General features: G+C 36.8%; 1 protein-coding gene across 1 annotated transcript; it reads right to left on the bottom strand.

Annotated features, from left to right (window-relative positions):
• Positions 1 to 344: 344 nt before the first annotated feature.
• LOC103804116 (phosphatidylinositol-binding clathrin assembly protein) lies at positions 345 to 12,234 on the bottom strand (the record flags this gene model as incomplete). The annotated part of the gene is made up of 10 exons (XM_009076713.1): positions 12,097 to 12,234; positions 9,705 to 9,780; positions 8,378 to 8,480; positions 6,173 to 6,266; positions 5,554 to 5,665; positions 4,143 to 4,249; positions 2,955 to 2,996; positions 2,169 to 2,254; positions 865 to 988; positions 345 to 524 (listed from the first exon to the last, which is right to left on the bottom strand). Coding segments are annotated over exons 1-10 (1,044 nt in total), but the record flags the coding sequence as incomplete, so codon positions are not given.
• Positions 12,235 to 16,310: the final 4,076 nt, after the last annotated feature.

The raw sequence follows: 16,310 nt of genomic DNA, 5'->3' as shown, positions 1-16,310 counted from the left end.
TTTAAAGACCTATAAATTTATTTTCTTTATGACCTATCATAATGGAATTTTAATTTGACTTTTCTCAAATTTACTTTTAAGGTTCTTGGAGGACAAAGCATGTGCACTTACAGTTCCAGCTGTCTGGCTCACTGACTAAGAACAGCTACAAGGGCTGTCAGTAGTCAGTTCATACCAGAAACTGCTCCACAAACTATGATGAAAACACTTTGTTATTTATGGCAATAGATTATTTTTCTCATCAACTTTATCCAAAACATAATTTCTTATCACATAAACTAATGTATTCTACACCCAACCAATCTCCTGCAAGATAGGCTCTGTGGTAGAAATTTAAAGGAAACCTTTGCTGCAGTGCATCTCACAGTGAAATACCATTCAGCATACCTGTTTGAGGAACTAGGGGTAGAAAAAATATCAATGGCTGGTGTAGTCATTATGCTTCCTGCTGCAGTTGACACAGGAGAAGCCGCAGTTGTTAAAGAGGTATGAGGTTTCTTTGCAAGTTCTTTTAGACGTTGCTCCTGTTGGGAAAGTGAGCTAGCATAAGAAATCCAGAAACAACATTTGTGTATATGACACTGGAGGTAAATAAAGTAGAACTAACGAATTCTTATTATTTATTCCACACTTTAGTGTCAGCCCCAAGTGTCAGTGGTGCCACAAATCCTTCAGAAACTATTTTAAGACACCCTCCACAAGTTGTATCATCTAAGTACACAAGATTCTACTTCCAGCACTGTGCTTACACTACATGTTCACCATTTACAACTCTGTTTTTCCCTTTGCTCCTTTAAGAATCCTAGCAAGCTATCAACAAGAACACAGGAAAAGCACTTTCAATTAAAAACTCTGTATGCCTACCTTTAAAGCTTTTAAGCGAGCCTGTTCTTCCTCTAGCGCAGCTTGTTTTTCCCTTTCATCAACTTTTGTGAGGGACAGGCCGGTGCTTGCCAGGGAAGAGACAGCATTGGAAAGGGTGGTAGCCCTACAGTAATTGGACAGGAGAAAAGCTGGCTGTTAACAGAGGACACGTGATAAGAACTTCTAAAGAACACTTTGCTCGTATCCACCCAGTCTCCTTCTGAAGTCTTTACAATACTGGATATACCTTACCCTGTACAACACAAAGTGATAGGTTTAAATCAGATACACTGTATGAAATGCAAAATTAAAAATGCCCAGAAAACATGTTATCTACTCTTGTACACAGGATTTTGGATTTGTCCCATTAAATGTTTCCCCTCCAAACTGCACTACAAAATTCATGTTTGAAGGCTTTGCTCTTCTTCTGTTTGCCTAAAGATTATTTATAGACACACAGGAATCTCCAATAATGTGGGCTCCAATTCAAACTGTTGTTAACAGGCTTAGTTAAACTGTCAATGCTACTAGTATAACTCAGAGCAAGTCTGCAATTTATCATGTTTAAGAGTATGCAAAAAGATTTAAAACAAATACTCAAAACAGTAAACAAACATACAAATGAAAGCAAATATTCTAAAAAGTTGCTAACAAAATAGTGCCCTAATACTGTCACTATCATAAAACCCCCAAAAACTTGCAAAATACTACTGCCTTATTTTTTGAATATGAAATAACAACATGCTATTCGATTTTCCAAGTCTTCCCCCAATATTATGCTTTTTTTAAACTTAAACAATCTAGATTGCTTGTTAGATTGCCTTTTACCACATACATCATGGCTTTAATCCCAAATTACTTTAAAAATCCATTCTTAATATAAGGACTTCTGGAAGTATTTCCTTGCTTTTGACAAAAACAGTATTAAAGCTGAGATGTAAGAGTCTAAGGACATTCATTTATTCATGCTGCACACCTTACAGAAGTCTAATTATTTACATAAAATGAACGTTTGCAGGCAGTACATGAAAGAAACTTAGTTCCTCTTCAGAAGTTCAGGATTAAATGTTAAAAGTATAAGTAGGGGTGCTAGAGCGATTCCTTGGAGCTCCTTAGATTCTAGTTCTGCTGACCTGGAAAATTTTTTTTTTAAGTACTCAACAAAAAATATAACTTGCTATCCCATCACTACTCATATTATGTCTTTAACAAATCCTACTCAAACCTTAGTTTATACTGAAATTGAAAAAAACTGATTTAACACTTGATTTGACAATTGTTCAGAAGGACAAGGGCATAAGCACCTGCTTGCAGCTGTGGAATCTTTGATTTTCTTCCCCTCTAGAGAAGCTAAATGTTGTTCCAAAGCATCAAGAAGGCTACTTGGTGCCTGCAAAGAGAGGTATTTGGAAACAGATTTGAGGAAATCTATACTTAAAAGGCTTCCAGAGAATGCAACTGTAAGGCAACAGGGACAACAGTTCAGAATACTTAAACCCCACCTTGGCACTCCGAACATATTTACGCAAAATATCAGGTGATAGATATACTCTCCTCACTACATTACTCTGTCATAATGATTCACCAGTAAGGACTGAAATATGTCAAGAAATGTTAAAATTAACGGCCAGGAAATAGGAAGCAGAGAATCAGAAGCAGTGAGTATTTTAAGAGACACTATGAAGGAAATTGCACCTAAAGCCATTTCTCTGTGCCTGCTCTGCAAGTCTTCATATTAATTTCAGTGGGCACATAGCCAAAAGCAAGGCTGCTAAAACCCAAAGCTTCATAATATCACATAAAAGTTTCATTATGTGAACTCAGATATAAATTGCATCTTCAAGCATGACAGAAATAAGGTTGTCCAAAAACTCAATTAAAGAATGACAGAAATGGTATATAGTATTTTACAAGCTCAAGGCATACAAAAGCCAGGCTCTGACAGAGCTTGGATTTAATCACAAACTTAGAAATCACTTGGCGACAACACATACAAGAAACCCTAAGTGAATGTCATAATGCCAAGTTTTTCTGATTATGCAACCCCCAAAATAGACAGGCACTGGCAAACACATAATAGGTTTATCTACCTGTGAGAGATCTGGTATGTCTCCTCTGTCAATTCCAACTTGCTGTAATGAAAGAAATGAGCTTTAGAATTTGTTTGCTTTTGTTAAAGGCAGAGATGCTCAGAAAGTAAACAGCATTAAAACAAAAGTTCATATACTTTTCAAATGTCCATATTCTGAACTCTATAAAGGTTAGCTGTATCCAATTCTTGTAAAATGTATACACATTTGAAGTAGGCACGTTACAGACAGAACCTTAGAAATAAAAATCTAGTGTTTCAGAACTTGAAGGCTAGAGAAGCTCGCCTATCCCACAATCTATGTGGTAAACTCTTAGACCTACTGATACAGAGCACGTTATTTGCTAAAACAAAGCCATTTTGAAGTTTTGTAAAGAAACTGTTTTCTAAAATGCAGATCAAATTTAGGGTGTCTTGCAGCAGGACACTTACTGTTACAATAGAAAGATTAATACTCTCAACTTCAGTCCAGTGTTACCAGCTGAAGACTATCTCTGATGGTCTTGTCAGGACAGACAGTGAGCCAAGCTTTACAGCTTATTTTTTGTTAAGAAAGATATCAATATGAACGAAATAAAACCAAGAACAGGGACACATCTCAACTGAGGAATTCCATAACAGTCAACACGCTTCAGAAACAAGAATGTAAGAGACTAAACACATTTTTTAAAAAAACCCCCTCCAACTCATAAACAAAACTACTTGCAAGGTAACTATTTTTTCCTGTATAAACACACCTACAGCCAAGAAATCTTTCAGAAAGAAATCACATGTTCATCTACTTGTCTCAGTTTCCTAGTTGTGAAACTGTTATTTAATCTAAAGCTTCTGGTAGAATTGTGGGCTTCAAACCAGAATACAGCTAGAATCATACTAAGTGTATCACCATGAAGTTACTTAATTTGTTTAAAGCAGGGCTATTCTTCAAAAGAAGCTCACACACATTATATAACCAAGGAAATGCACATTAACACACCCTCCTTAACTTAAAGGCAAAACAGTAAGTACTCTGCAGTAAGGTTTTTCGATTCAGTCCTCAAATGAACTAATCACCAGAGCAGAGATTCACAAGATGACCCTTGACAGAAAGGCAATTAAACAGGAAGGAAGGAATATCTGCTTTAGGATGGACTAAACCCTTTATAAGCTGTTTCCAATAAAGGGCAAAGTTTGACTGACTGAAGTTTACCTCTGCAACTTTAAGGAACTCCGAGATCCGTGTCATTCTAGTGAGGAACTTCTTATATATATCAAGGCCTTCTTTGCACTGGTTCTTTTTCATATCAAAATATTTTTCTAGAAATGGTAAGAATACTTGCATTAAACAGTAAATCAAGATTCTCCAAAGGATTTGCAAAGTAAAACCATATAAACCAAGCAAACAGAAAATGCCTGCAGATCTGTTTTATTATGATAACTGCAGAAATCACTATGCCTAACTTGCACCAAATGACATAAGCTCTGTCGAAGGTGAGCTAATGATCACATGCATGCAATTACACCTTACCTTGCAGGTACTAGATCTCACAAAAGCATAACCACCCTGAAGAGGACAACCAAGTTTAAGAATAGGTCACCCAAAAAAATATCAATTCATCTTCTTGGGAAGAATAAAAAAAAGGCAGTTTTACAATCTGGCAGTCAAATATTCCAGGGGCCATATATCAGGCAAGATTTTCATCTTCTCTGACAGACTGGTGCAGTGAGGTACAATAGACTACAAAACACCAGTACTGAAAGCAAGAGGGTGCCAACTCCCATTCTGAAAAGCACTTTCAAGCCATGTTCCTATATCAAGCTTCACTCAAACCATGAGTGAAAGCAACTGCATGCTACATCTTACCAAGGGAAAAGAAGCAGACTGGGGCTTCAGACTGGAAGACTGACTGACTTGAGATTGTCCCTTACTAATTCTGGATCCTGCTTTTCATTTAGCAAGCTCTGGGTAATAACAGCAATCAGGTAGCTTGATCTAATCACAGAATACAAGGAAACCAAGCAAGTCAGATATGTTCAACTTAATTATTTTCTAAATTTAGGCTCCCCTTTATCTCCAATATGCACAAGTGAAAGAGCCTGAACCCTGAATTTGCAATTCCCCTTAAAATATAAGATACACCCTAGGAACATAAGACAACCAATCATTTAAACCAAGCAAGCAACATTAAACTTTCAACAGACAATCACAGATCTTGTGACTGCAAATTTGTAACTGACCATAACTTACTCCACTTAAAACAAAACACACCCTGATCTTATTTCTTAAAAGAAACACATTAATATAGTGATTCAGGTTTGCCATGATGTTCAATGAGACAAAAAAATCCAAAACCAATACACACAAAAAACCCACAACAAAGCAGCGTAAAAAAAAATTTGAGAGAATAAAATTTTGAATAGGTTTTCAGTTTTTATCCATCCCTGTATAAACCGGTGTTAAATACAACTGGGCAGATAAGCATGGGAATTAAACAGTTGAACAGTAAAATTCTCATGTTTTACAATAAGACTATTTCAGTTTCTCAAGAAAGCAACTCTTTTCAATTGCTCACTGAGGTCCCACCCCAGAGCCAAACACTGCAGAAAGCAGTAATATTTACCCAAGAGGTTAATAATCCCTTCGTTGTACGCCGCAAACAGTCTAATGGCATCTTTGAAGAGAAGCATGAAGGCAGCATTAATTACACCATTTGTAAGTTCATTGCTATTAACCTAGAAAGATCAGAAAAAAGTTAATTTAAATAAATTGATCCCTTATTGGCAAAATTCTGAACTCCAGTACTCTATCCCAAGGCAAGCTTTCCAAACATCTTGCTGGCTAGTAGTGGAAAACAGTACCATGGCAAATCAACACAGGATCTCTCAGCACAGAATTAAAATCAAATCACTTTAGCAGACATTTTTAGTAACCAATGTTTATGTTAACTAACAGAACTAGAAGACAGGGCAGAAATAACCAGCTTTTAAATGAGCAAGCAATTCTTCATAAGGTACACTAAACAACAGTAATTTAGCACAAGACATTCTCTCTAGTGAGCACCCTATTACTCTTTTTCTGATTTCCTGGGGGGTATACCAACAAACAAAATGATTTGTGCTCTTTAAATGGTGCAGATAACATGGAACCAAGTGCAAGACCTTTAATCTTGACCTATTTTGCAAGCTTGGCCAGGTGTGCACCACAGAGTATATTAGAAACATACATGCTGCTAAACTTACATTGAAGTCAAGAAGTGCATCCATTTGATTTTGTATAATGGGTACAGTTTTTAGGAGTTTTTCTGTGCTCATTGTTCTCATTACTCCATCAGCCCTGTTGTGAAAAAACAAAAACAATTATTTATGTGAATTTTGAAGACAATTCAAATGAAACAACATAGAAAATAAAAGAGGTCAGAGAAAACATTTAAGTCATTGCCACTCAGAGCAGGCCTTCTGCTGTTCAGGAATGGTGTCTAGCCAATACAACTAATAACTGCAGTGCAGAAAAGGAACAACTTTTATTTGGTCAAAATATGAATCCAAGATGAATTTTTAGTCAGAGGAAACAAAACTGATAGTGCTCAGAAATATGGAGAGCTATGATGCATAAGGTAACAAAACAAAATGCTCTGAAGGTTATTTGTGACGCAAATTTTTACCTATGCTTTTTCCAATCACTTGATCATTTTGAGCCCGTTTGGTAAGAAAGAACAAAAAAATGCAGTAATATTTGTTTTCAAGCTTTTTCAGAAAGATTCCTAGAGACTACAGAACATTTCCTTTTAACGGATAACTACCAATATTAGGTTGTTCATTAATTGTTCAGATTGAATAGACTAAGATTGGCTGTGCATATGAAAAAAACTCAAGTAAATACCAAAAAACTCCAAGAAAAGCAACAACTGAGGATGAGGTTAAATCACCTCAGTGACAACAAACAACTGCTTTCTGTAAGACAAATCAGACAGCCTTGCAGTTCATCAGCATGCACACTGCAAACCAAATGTTTCCTGAAAGTGCAAATCTCACAGTGCATCTGTACAGAAAAGGCTGTGGCTGTTCTCCAGGCTGGAAAGCAGTGGGGAGCATGCAGCTCTCTACTTGTGCTGTCTACTTGCTTCTAACAGCAAATAGCAACTGCAAGAAACCTAATGGGGCAGGGTACAGGGGCAGAGGCCCTGAGAAAAACTGAGGTGTAGAACAGGTTGTTGCCACCAGAACAGTTATTCCTGTTGGCTCAGAGAAGTACGTCCAGCCATGTGTTGTGAGCTAAATAATACACCTCATAAAGCCTGAAACACCTAATTGTAATGAAATTGTGCATTGCTAGAGCAGCTGCAGTCACCTGACCTCACACAGATCCTAGATGTGGAAAAGAATGTTTTGTGTTGTTGGGACTGCAAGCATCCCTAAAGGCACAAAAAGCAAAAGGAGCCCAAGCATTCCCTTTTACTTTACCATCACACTTCAAAACCAAATGGACTCTACAGCATTAGCAGGGAGGCATAAGGGATCTGGATACAGTTCTGAGGCCCATTCCAAGTGCCTTTGCAACACTAATGCAACATGTCATCCGTCAGCCCACTACTACAGTTAATTCATTTAACAGTATTAAGTTGAGATTTTTAAGACTTCAGAATTAAGGTTTTAGTTTCAATACAAACTAGCCTGTGTATGGACGGTATAGAATGCCCAAACGTAAAACTAAAATTATGCTGTTGAAGTTTTAAAAGCACCACGGACAAAGATAACAGACAAAGATGGAAAGACTTTCAACTGTGACCAGTACCTCCTCTGCAGCCTTTCCAATGAAGAACTCCAGATTAATTCCATCATTCACTATAACATGCAATTTACCCAACTACTGGTGCTCTGCACTGTTATTTTACTCATAAACAGGTACCTAGACACAAACAACTCATTTCTCTTAAATGAGCTCACAATCCAGGAAAAAGTTTAATTCCTGTAGACAAACTCAGGATAGCATCTAGTGCAATGTCCTGTTTTGGGACAAGAAGAGAAAGACACCTGGAAAGACTGCAAGGTGTTTCACCTGTCATTTAAATCTTCCAGAGCTACAAACACAAACTGCACAGTCCTCTATCCTACATACAATGTAAGTATGTGATGTATTGGAGAAGATTTGTTCAAAACTTCTACTTTTTTTTTTTACACAGACTTTGATGCATACCATCTTTTATTCCTTTGTATCAAACTGTTGATATTTAAAAAAGAAAAATGACAACAACTGAAGTAAAATACTTTTGCAATATACATTAGCAGGCAGTTGAGCCTTTGTGTCAACTGGAGATACTCAGCTCAAGAAAGGAGACATTATTGTGTGTACTAAGCCTGAGCCAGCATCAGTTTTTCACTTGAATTACAGGACATCAGGACACAAGAGAAAACCTTAAGATGCACAAAATCAAATGCAGTCCTTACCCTCTTTTTACTTTTGTGAAGTCAAAAGCCACTTGTCTATAGGAAACTGCCTTTTCATTCAGGTATCTGCTATACCGCCTGATAAACGTTGACATGTCATAACCTAAGAAACAAAGTTTCAGAGGGTAATTACTTACCTAATCAAAGAACATTACTCTAAATAAAGTGCAAGATATTAACACAAGACAGCTCCATTGGCTATGCAAAATGGGGCAACAATATAATCTGATAGAGAACTGTGTACGTCATTGTATTCACCGTGTAAATCAAACAGACAATACTGCAAATATCTAGAACCTGCAACTATGTGGAAGTTTACGCTTCGCTTCCTAAGGAAATTACTTCCAAAAGCAAAACAAAGTATTTTTTATGCAAGTTCTCTTATAGCACAATAGAAATTACTACTAAAAAACAATTACATGATGTAGTTGCAAAGATATTCACATCAACTCCACAACAAATTCTCTCACTTGTTACTGAATAGAGAAAAAAAGGCACTGAAGGAAGCATTAAGACATGACAGAAATTTTTCCATGTTGAGACAACAGTGATAGGAAATATTTTGATAACTGTCAGTCTAGGGATATAGACTATGAAAAAGATCTGTTCATAGTCTATACTGAGACAGTGGAAGTTAAGACTCAAAATGAGGCAATTTGGTACACCCTTGGTTATCACTGAGATGGTTTCTGTCCCCAGGCAACCACTTGGGCTGCCTGTTAGTATACTTGTGGCAAAGACAAAAAGCAGTGCAAAAAGTAAGAAACCACCTTAGGAGGAAAAAACAAACAGCTACATACATATCAGAACTGCACTGAGCTGCAGCGTAACAGTTTGGATGGGTATTTCAGTTGACAAATCTGAACCAGAAAAAACTTTTGCCCACTGAGTTTACCTCAAAGATGGATGAAACGGTCTTTGACCAATTGCCCAAAAAGCTAATTTTTTTTTTAAAAAACACAGTTCTTGTCTCACTGGCATGCTGCATCTGATGTATGTATGATGCACTTTTTAAATTGAATTTACTTATCAAAATATACCTCTCCAAATGAAGACATCTATTCAGAAATAAGAGGAACACCAAGTCAGATCTGTTTCACTAAGGAAGTCAGAAGCATGTATAAGTAAGCCTTATCTAGAAGATGCAATGACTTTCTCCATCAGACAGCTTCTGCCATACCTCTATGGCATTTGAAATTAAGAAATGCCATCTGGGGTAAAACGGACAGAAAGTTACTGCTTAAATGACATGGCCCATTAGAGTAACCAAGTCATATTTACTGTACACCAGCACACTGCTAACTTTTAATGAGAAAAGACACGTTACCTTGCAATCCACTTTTGTCTAGGAAATTGCTCAAATTAAACAATGTGTTTCTGGACGCCAGATACTGGATAAAACGCTGGATGAAAGAAAAAAATTGAATGCTTTTACTATGTTATCTCTGAGAAGGAATTGAGGCAACAGTACTGGAAACTCATTATTCAGCTTATGAAATATGGGTTTTATGCTTGAAGACTGATTTCAAATCTGGAAACTATTACAAAAACTCAGCTGAACTATCAAATTCAGGTACTTATTTTTTATGTATAAATATATTTTGTGAACAAATCAAAGTCACAGACATTGCATGAAAGCCTCTGATGGCAAAGACTTTATTTTAAGCCAGAATACTGAACTGTAAACTTCTGAAAAAATCCTCCCAAATGCATTTTCATTTTACATGCTTACAGTTGTTTCACTGGACTTGAATTTTGTAACAGGTGATTTAATTTTACCAATTAGTCAACCCTCTTTGCTCAGCATACACTTGCATTGGTACTTAGCTTAAGTATGAAAATAAAGTGATACAAATGTTAGTTTGCTTATAAATCAAATCTCAAACAAACAGCATTAAAAGCATTAACACAGTATCACACTTTGTACTTCTCATTAGTTATACATAATTCCAAATTACATTTTACAAAGTGAATGATGCTATTTTCATCTTGTAAAGACACATTCCAGATCCCTGTCACCACATCTTAATTTAGTAGGGAAAATAATCTGGCTTTACGAACGACTGCATAGAGCTGCTACAAAAATAAACCAATCATTTGCTTGCAATAACATTTTGACAGAAGACAAAAATAGTTCTGATGAGAGTAACATGTACTACTTAGTTATTTTCATTAGCATGCATAGGTTACATAGAATAAAACTGGAGAAGAATAAAGGCACACAGTACCTAGCTATACATGAATTAAGCAAAAGCTGGAGGACCAAATGCTTTACAGTTTTTCCCAAAGAGATTTACAGCCTCTCTATAAACTTCTAGGTATTTTCATAATTTCAAGCACCGGAACAAGCTGCTCAGGGAAGTGGAGGAGTCACCATCCCTGGAGGTATTTAAAAGACACAAAGATGTGTCATGGTTTCGTGGTGCACTTGGCAATGCTGGTTTAATACTTGGACTCAATGCTCTCAAAAGGTCTTTTCCAAACTAGATGATACCGTAAGTACTCACTTTCCATGCTCATTGTTCAAATACTACTTCTAGCTGTGAAAAGTTTCATCTTGAGCAGCAATCTTCCCTCATTACTTCTGTAACACAATTGGCAAGCAAAATTTGTTTGGCACTTCTATTCTTCAAATGGAAAGTATTTCAGAGAGTGTTCCCATGAGATACTTTTAACTACTATGAAATATATTGCTATCAGTTTAAAATTTCTACACCTCAAAGTGCAAGCACCGCCAAAGTGTAGAGATTCTATTTTGGAAAGAGTCAGTTATCCCAGTGATAAAGCTTAAAGCTTAGAGTCAACAATAGAAGTTTGCCCTCTTGTGGCTTAGTTAGCTTCACAGAATAGATTTTCACCCAGACCAGAAATCATCTGCAGGTGAATTTTTCAAAAGCTTAACCTCCACCTCCTAACCAGCCAAGTCAGAGAAAGTAGCTACACAACCTATAAGAACTCTGAATGCAATCTGAAATGAAAAGTTCTGGCAATTTTCTAAAACTCTCTATTAATTCCGAAGTACATATGTCTTACATTGTTCTGTTTGCAGTAAAAAGGAATGTGTACGCTTCTAAGAAAGCCTTAGAAATATAGTTTTGGGATTTTCTAAATGCAGAAAATTCAAGTTGCTGCTATGCTTGGCTTGGCACTTTGAAAAATAAGGCCCCACCGGAATTCAAGGTGTGAAACAAGACAAACTTATTCCTTTTTTGTGTAACCTGGGGTTTTATTTGTGAAGTTGTTCCACAGTATTTGGTGTTATTTACATGTTCACACTCAAAGCCAACTCAGACACACATTTGTCTTCACTGCAAAAGGTTAGGGGGTGATGGTGGAAATCTATTTAGAATCAAGTTAACTGGGAGAAAAGACCATCTAGGTTAGCTACAGCATGAACCTAAAAGGGTTTCCATTTTCAGCTTTCAGAATCTCATGAGAGTCAATTTCTGTTAGTTTTATTTGTTTGTTTTATCATTAGAATATGAACATAGAAAAAAGTACCTCCAGCATTCAGGACACTTACTTTTGATTCTAGAATTACAAACTTTAAAGTAGAAATAAAGTAGACAAACAGAAAAAGAGACCTGTGCTCATGCAGAGTGAGACAGGAAGGTAAAAATAAAGATTTGCTTACAAGGAGAATTAGTGGAAGCATTTAGCTGACATTTATAGAAATGAAGAACTGCAACTGTTCTCAAACGCATCATTTTTAGTATTACCTCATTTCCGTACACCATTAGATGATGGGTTGTGATGAGAGATTTGAAGACCACGACCCAGCTACTGTTGGTAGTTCTTTCAAACAAACTGTCGGCCAGTTGCGGGATGTTCACATTCATCTCATTTGTGCACTGGATTAAATCTGCAATACAGAAATGTCTGTTATTGTTACGAGTTTTGTGAAGGAAGATCAATAACAAAAAAAAAAAGTCAGTACATGCATTTTAAATAGCAATACTTTCTAAGAAAACTGAGGGGCTTCCCAGTAAAATAAATAATTTATTGAAAAGGGCCATGGCACTGGTCTACCAGAACTTCATAATACAAACTTCACTCTGCTCACTGCCAAGATTCCTGATCCACAATTGCTTTCATAGCTGCCTTAGAAGGCCCTGGAATAGATGTACCATAGTGACTTCGACTATCTTGGACTAACAACACCCAACTTTCAAACATCTAAAGCATTAAGCAGCAAAATAATTATTACATGATACTGTTTAATCAAGTTTTACTGGAAGATTATGACTCAAATTAACTAACCTCAGATTTCTGGCCTCTTAATGACCAGTAAACCCTTTTAGACATTGGTTCAACGTAATAAAAGATTCAAATACTGCTCAGTCTTGGTACAATGCAAACACCACCTTCAAAAGGGCAGAGGAAATGTTAAGTGCAAAAAGGAGCCTCTAGCAACAATGCAGAAGCTGACAGATGAATTTAGTTAAAGTGAGTTGTTAAATAGAAAGATGGTTAGGAGCACAACAAAACCTGAGGTTGGCTAGCTAAAACAAAGCTATCCATTTTTTGTTCAGCCTGAACTTCCAGTAGACATAATCTAGTGGCACTTCAAATAGCTGTTAAAAAACCCTCTTCTTCTAGAAGAGAAAAAAAACTCCCACAACTTTCTTCTAGATTTGCTACTGTCACAACTGTACAAACACAGGAAGCCATAATGATTCAAACAATATAACAATACATTATCATTCAGTAACTTATTAGTAAATGCTGATGAAGGAAGCGATGACTTAATATCATGATGCTATGTTAACAAATACAACTATATCAACATCCAAACATGATATAACACAGCTTGCCATTATTTAATATGAAGCTTAACTTAATGCAACATAGCAGTGATGACATCTTACTACTCTATTACCACCCCAAAATAAACCAGTAATTTCCATTCAAACTGACAGCCCTGCCAAAGGCTATAAACTCAGTAAAAATCAAGACTTCAGTAAGTCCTATGTCTGCCTGTCTAAGGGCTACTAAGACATACTGGAAACATCCATTTAATCTGAAGGCAAACATTTAACCTTTGAAGACAGTTTTATATCTTGCTGTGAACAATCATTCATCCTGAAGCACCACAGCAGCAGGTAGACACAGCTACCACATACTCAGAACTAGCATGGTCAGAACTGCAAAAGCTGCTATTTACATGTTGAAGTATTAAAGGAAGCAAGCAGGAAATGCTTTCCACATTCATAAATGTAATGAGATGGAGAGATAAACCTTTGCTTTATCTACAAGTAAAACTGTAATGACTACAGGCATTCATGACCTCATTTTTAAGTCATGGTTATCTATTACTGGATGATGATTTGGGGCTGTTAAGACAATGCTAGGATATTACTCAGCAAGACACAGGCTCTGAACTGGATCATTAAAACCAAGCCCTGCAGCTTCTTGATCTTCAGGTCTTCCCACCTAAGTAATAACACAAGCAGTTTTGTGCAAGGCTATCTGGCAGGTATGCAAATTAAATACAAAGGTATGCACATCACTAGATGTCAAAGTCATGCATTTTGGCATAAGAAGTTCAAGTGCATGTTAGGAAGTAAGAACTTCTATTCTAAAATGCAACATTTGCCAACAGCAACAAAAAGAGAGATAGCACTTGAAAATTCAGTATCTAAAACTACCAAAAAAAGACCCTAACCCAAAACAAATATCCATTGCAGATGATATTTTGTCTTGGGAGAAATGTTTTCCGAAATACCATTGAACTTTCAAATCACAATTTGATACCTGTTGCAGCGTGTAAAGCAAGCAGGCTTTAACCCAGCAGAAAATCATTCCTCACAGAAGTGATGAGTGTTTATGTGAAAAGCATATGAACGAACTTGGCAGGGAGCAGGGGGAGAGAGGACAGGCACATCAGGAAGAAGAACTAGTAACTAACTGTCAGAGAACATAGGCAAGCCCAGCCTTGAATGGTTAGTAGTGAATTTGTGAATGCAAGAGAAAAGATTCCCTACAATACCACAGTTACTACAAACTAAGTTTAGTAAAATATAAAATTTCTTTCTCTACAAAATGCAGGTTGAACAACACAGATGCTCAATCTGCTATGTCTTATTACCCTACAGTACCTACATCATATACATCTCAGAAAAGTTACATCTATTAAAAGCTTCTTTGCAAGTATTTTCATGAGCAATGCTAAGTAGGTAAAGAAATATTTGTACAGTTAACCCCAAACTAGATCAGCAATTTGTGTGCCAACTATAGCATAAGCAGCATAGTACAGATACAGCAGAACACAGGACCCTGCATCCCACACTGCCATGCTGTCATATATAGCATTCTTGCGTATTTATCCTATTCCCAGACACCGTCATTAAAGAAGAATAACAAATATACAGTTATTTTCACATCCTACACTCAACACAACTCGTCTCATACCACCTATGAAAATACTAGCTACATGTTTTGAAACCTAAGGGCTCCAAAGCAACATATCTCATGACTGCTAGTTACTGGGTACAGTACGAGCGAAAACACAAGCCGCTGTATAACCAAAGGGTATGGCTCTAAGGGGAGCACAAAGAACAAAAGAAGAAAACAAAAAAATTAAGAAAGCAAGATGGACAACCCTTGGTGAAAGTGTGATGCCTGTTTCATTGATCATCTTGTCATTGGAGTGAAGGAGGAGAACTGAATACTTACCACCATCAATACTACATAAGGGAAAGCCACTTTCTGTATTGACCACCTACATTAATGCCCAGAATAGCTCATAGCAGAATAATAAATTCTCCTGGGAAATACAAATCACCCAACATCACAGAATTCTATAAGCTGCCAAAACAGCATGAAAACACACAGCATACAGATATTAAATAACAAATATTGCTCCTTGTTTCAAAGAAAGCGGCAGTTAACAAGAAGCTTTAGCTAAGGTTGCAGCTGGCTGGGAAGAGTTACATGAGGGAAGCTTAGACAGCAATGAATCAGGCACATCCACAGATGTAACTGGGGACAGCCAAGAAAAAGGTCATGAGGTTGTCCAGGGCTTGAAGCACATGATGCATAAAAAGTGGTTAAAGAAGGTGGGTTCATTTCATCAGCAGAACACAAGGCTAAAGACAGGCAGGGGGAATATAAACGCTGCCTTGAGAGTCAGATGTTTCTTGGAGGTTCACAGCAAAAGGATGAGAAGCAGCAGCCATGCTTCAACAAAGGAAATGGTCAGGCACCAGAGCCCATAAGCAACTAGATCGGTTGACATCTGACACGGTTTAAGCTGCAGTTGATTATCTGAGAATCCTCCCAACCTAAAACAACCTACAACTTTTTGCACTGTCTATGTAAAGAGAATAAGACAATGGAGACAACTAAACTTTAAAGTCTAAAAGAGCAGTCTAACAGGAGTATATTTCTAAAGATTTGAAAAACTTAGACCTATCTGAATGACTGATAAAACAAATTTTGAAGAGCACCATTTACCTACCTACACTAAATCATATACCAAATTTCAGCAGAGATGCCAAAACTGGATTTACCAAGGAAACAGCCTAGTTGGCTTTTAAATATGGTCTAGATTTAACTTATGCTATAACAGTTAAAACTTTTACTGCTAAGTGACTTTCACATAATTCAGTTCTGTTTAGGTTTATAGGCTTTTTCCAACAAAGCAAAGATTTTGCAAGGAATCACAACAAAGGTGCAGTCTACAGACGTTTCAGTAACACCGAAGATTTGCAACTGCACCTTTACCAGACCAAGTGTATTGCCTAACCTTATTCAAGTTAGCTACTAGTACAAAATGTAAGGCTAAGAAAAATTAATATATTTGCACTCCCTGCCAAGATATTTACAGCCTTTCAAGTGTCAGCTTCCATTACAGGCAAGCACCAAATGATTCATTGCTTTACACAATTGGCACTTACTAGCTAAAAGAAGTATAAAGGTAAAAAGTCCAGGA

This window comes from Acanthisitta chloris, unplaced genomic scaffold, assembly GCF_000695815.1.
Source record: "Acanthisitta chloris isolate BGI_N310 unplaced genomic scaffold, ASM69581v1 scaffold24876, whole genome shotgun sequence".
Classification (NCBI taxonomy): domain Eukaryota; kingdom Metazoa; phylum Chordata; class Aves; order Passeriformes; family Acanthisittidae; genus Acanthisitta; species Acanthisitta chloris.
Note: the sequence above shows the minus strand (reverse complement) of the source record. Positions and strands in the feature narration are given on the sequence as shown.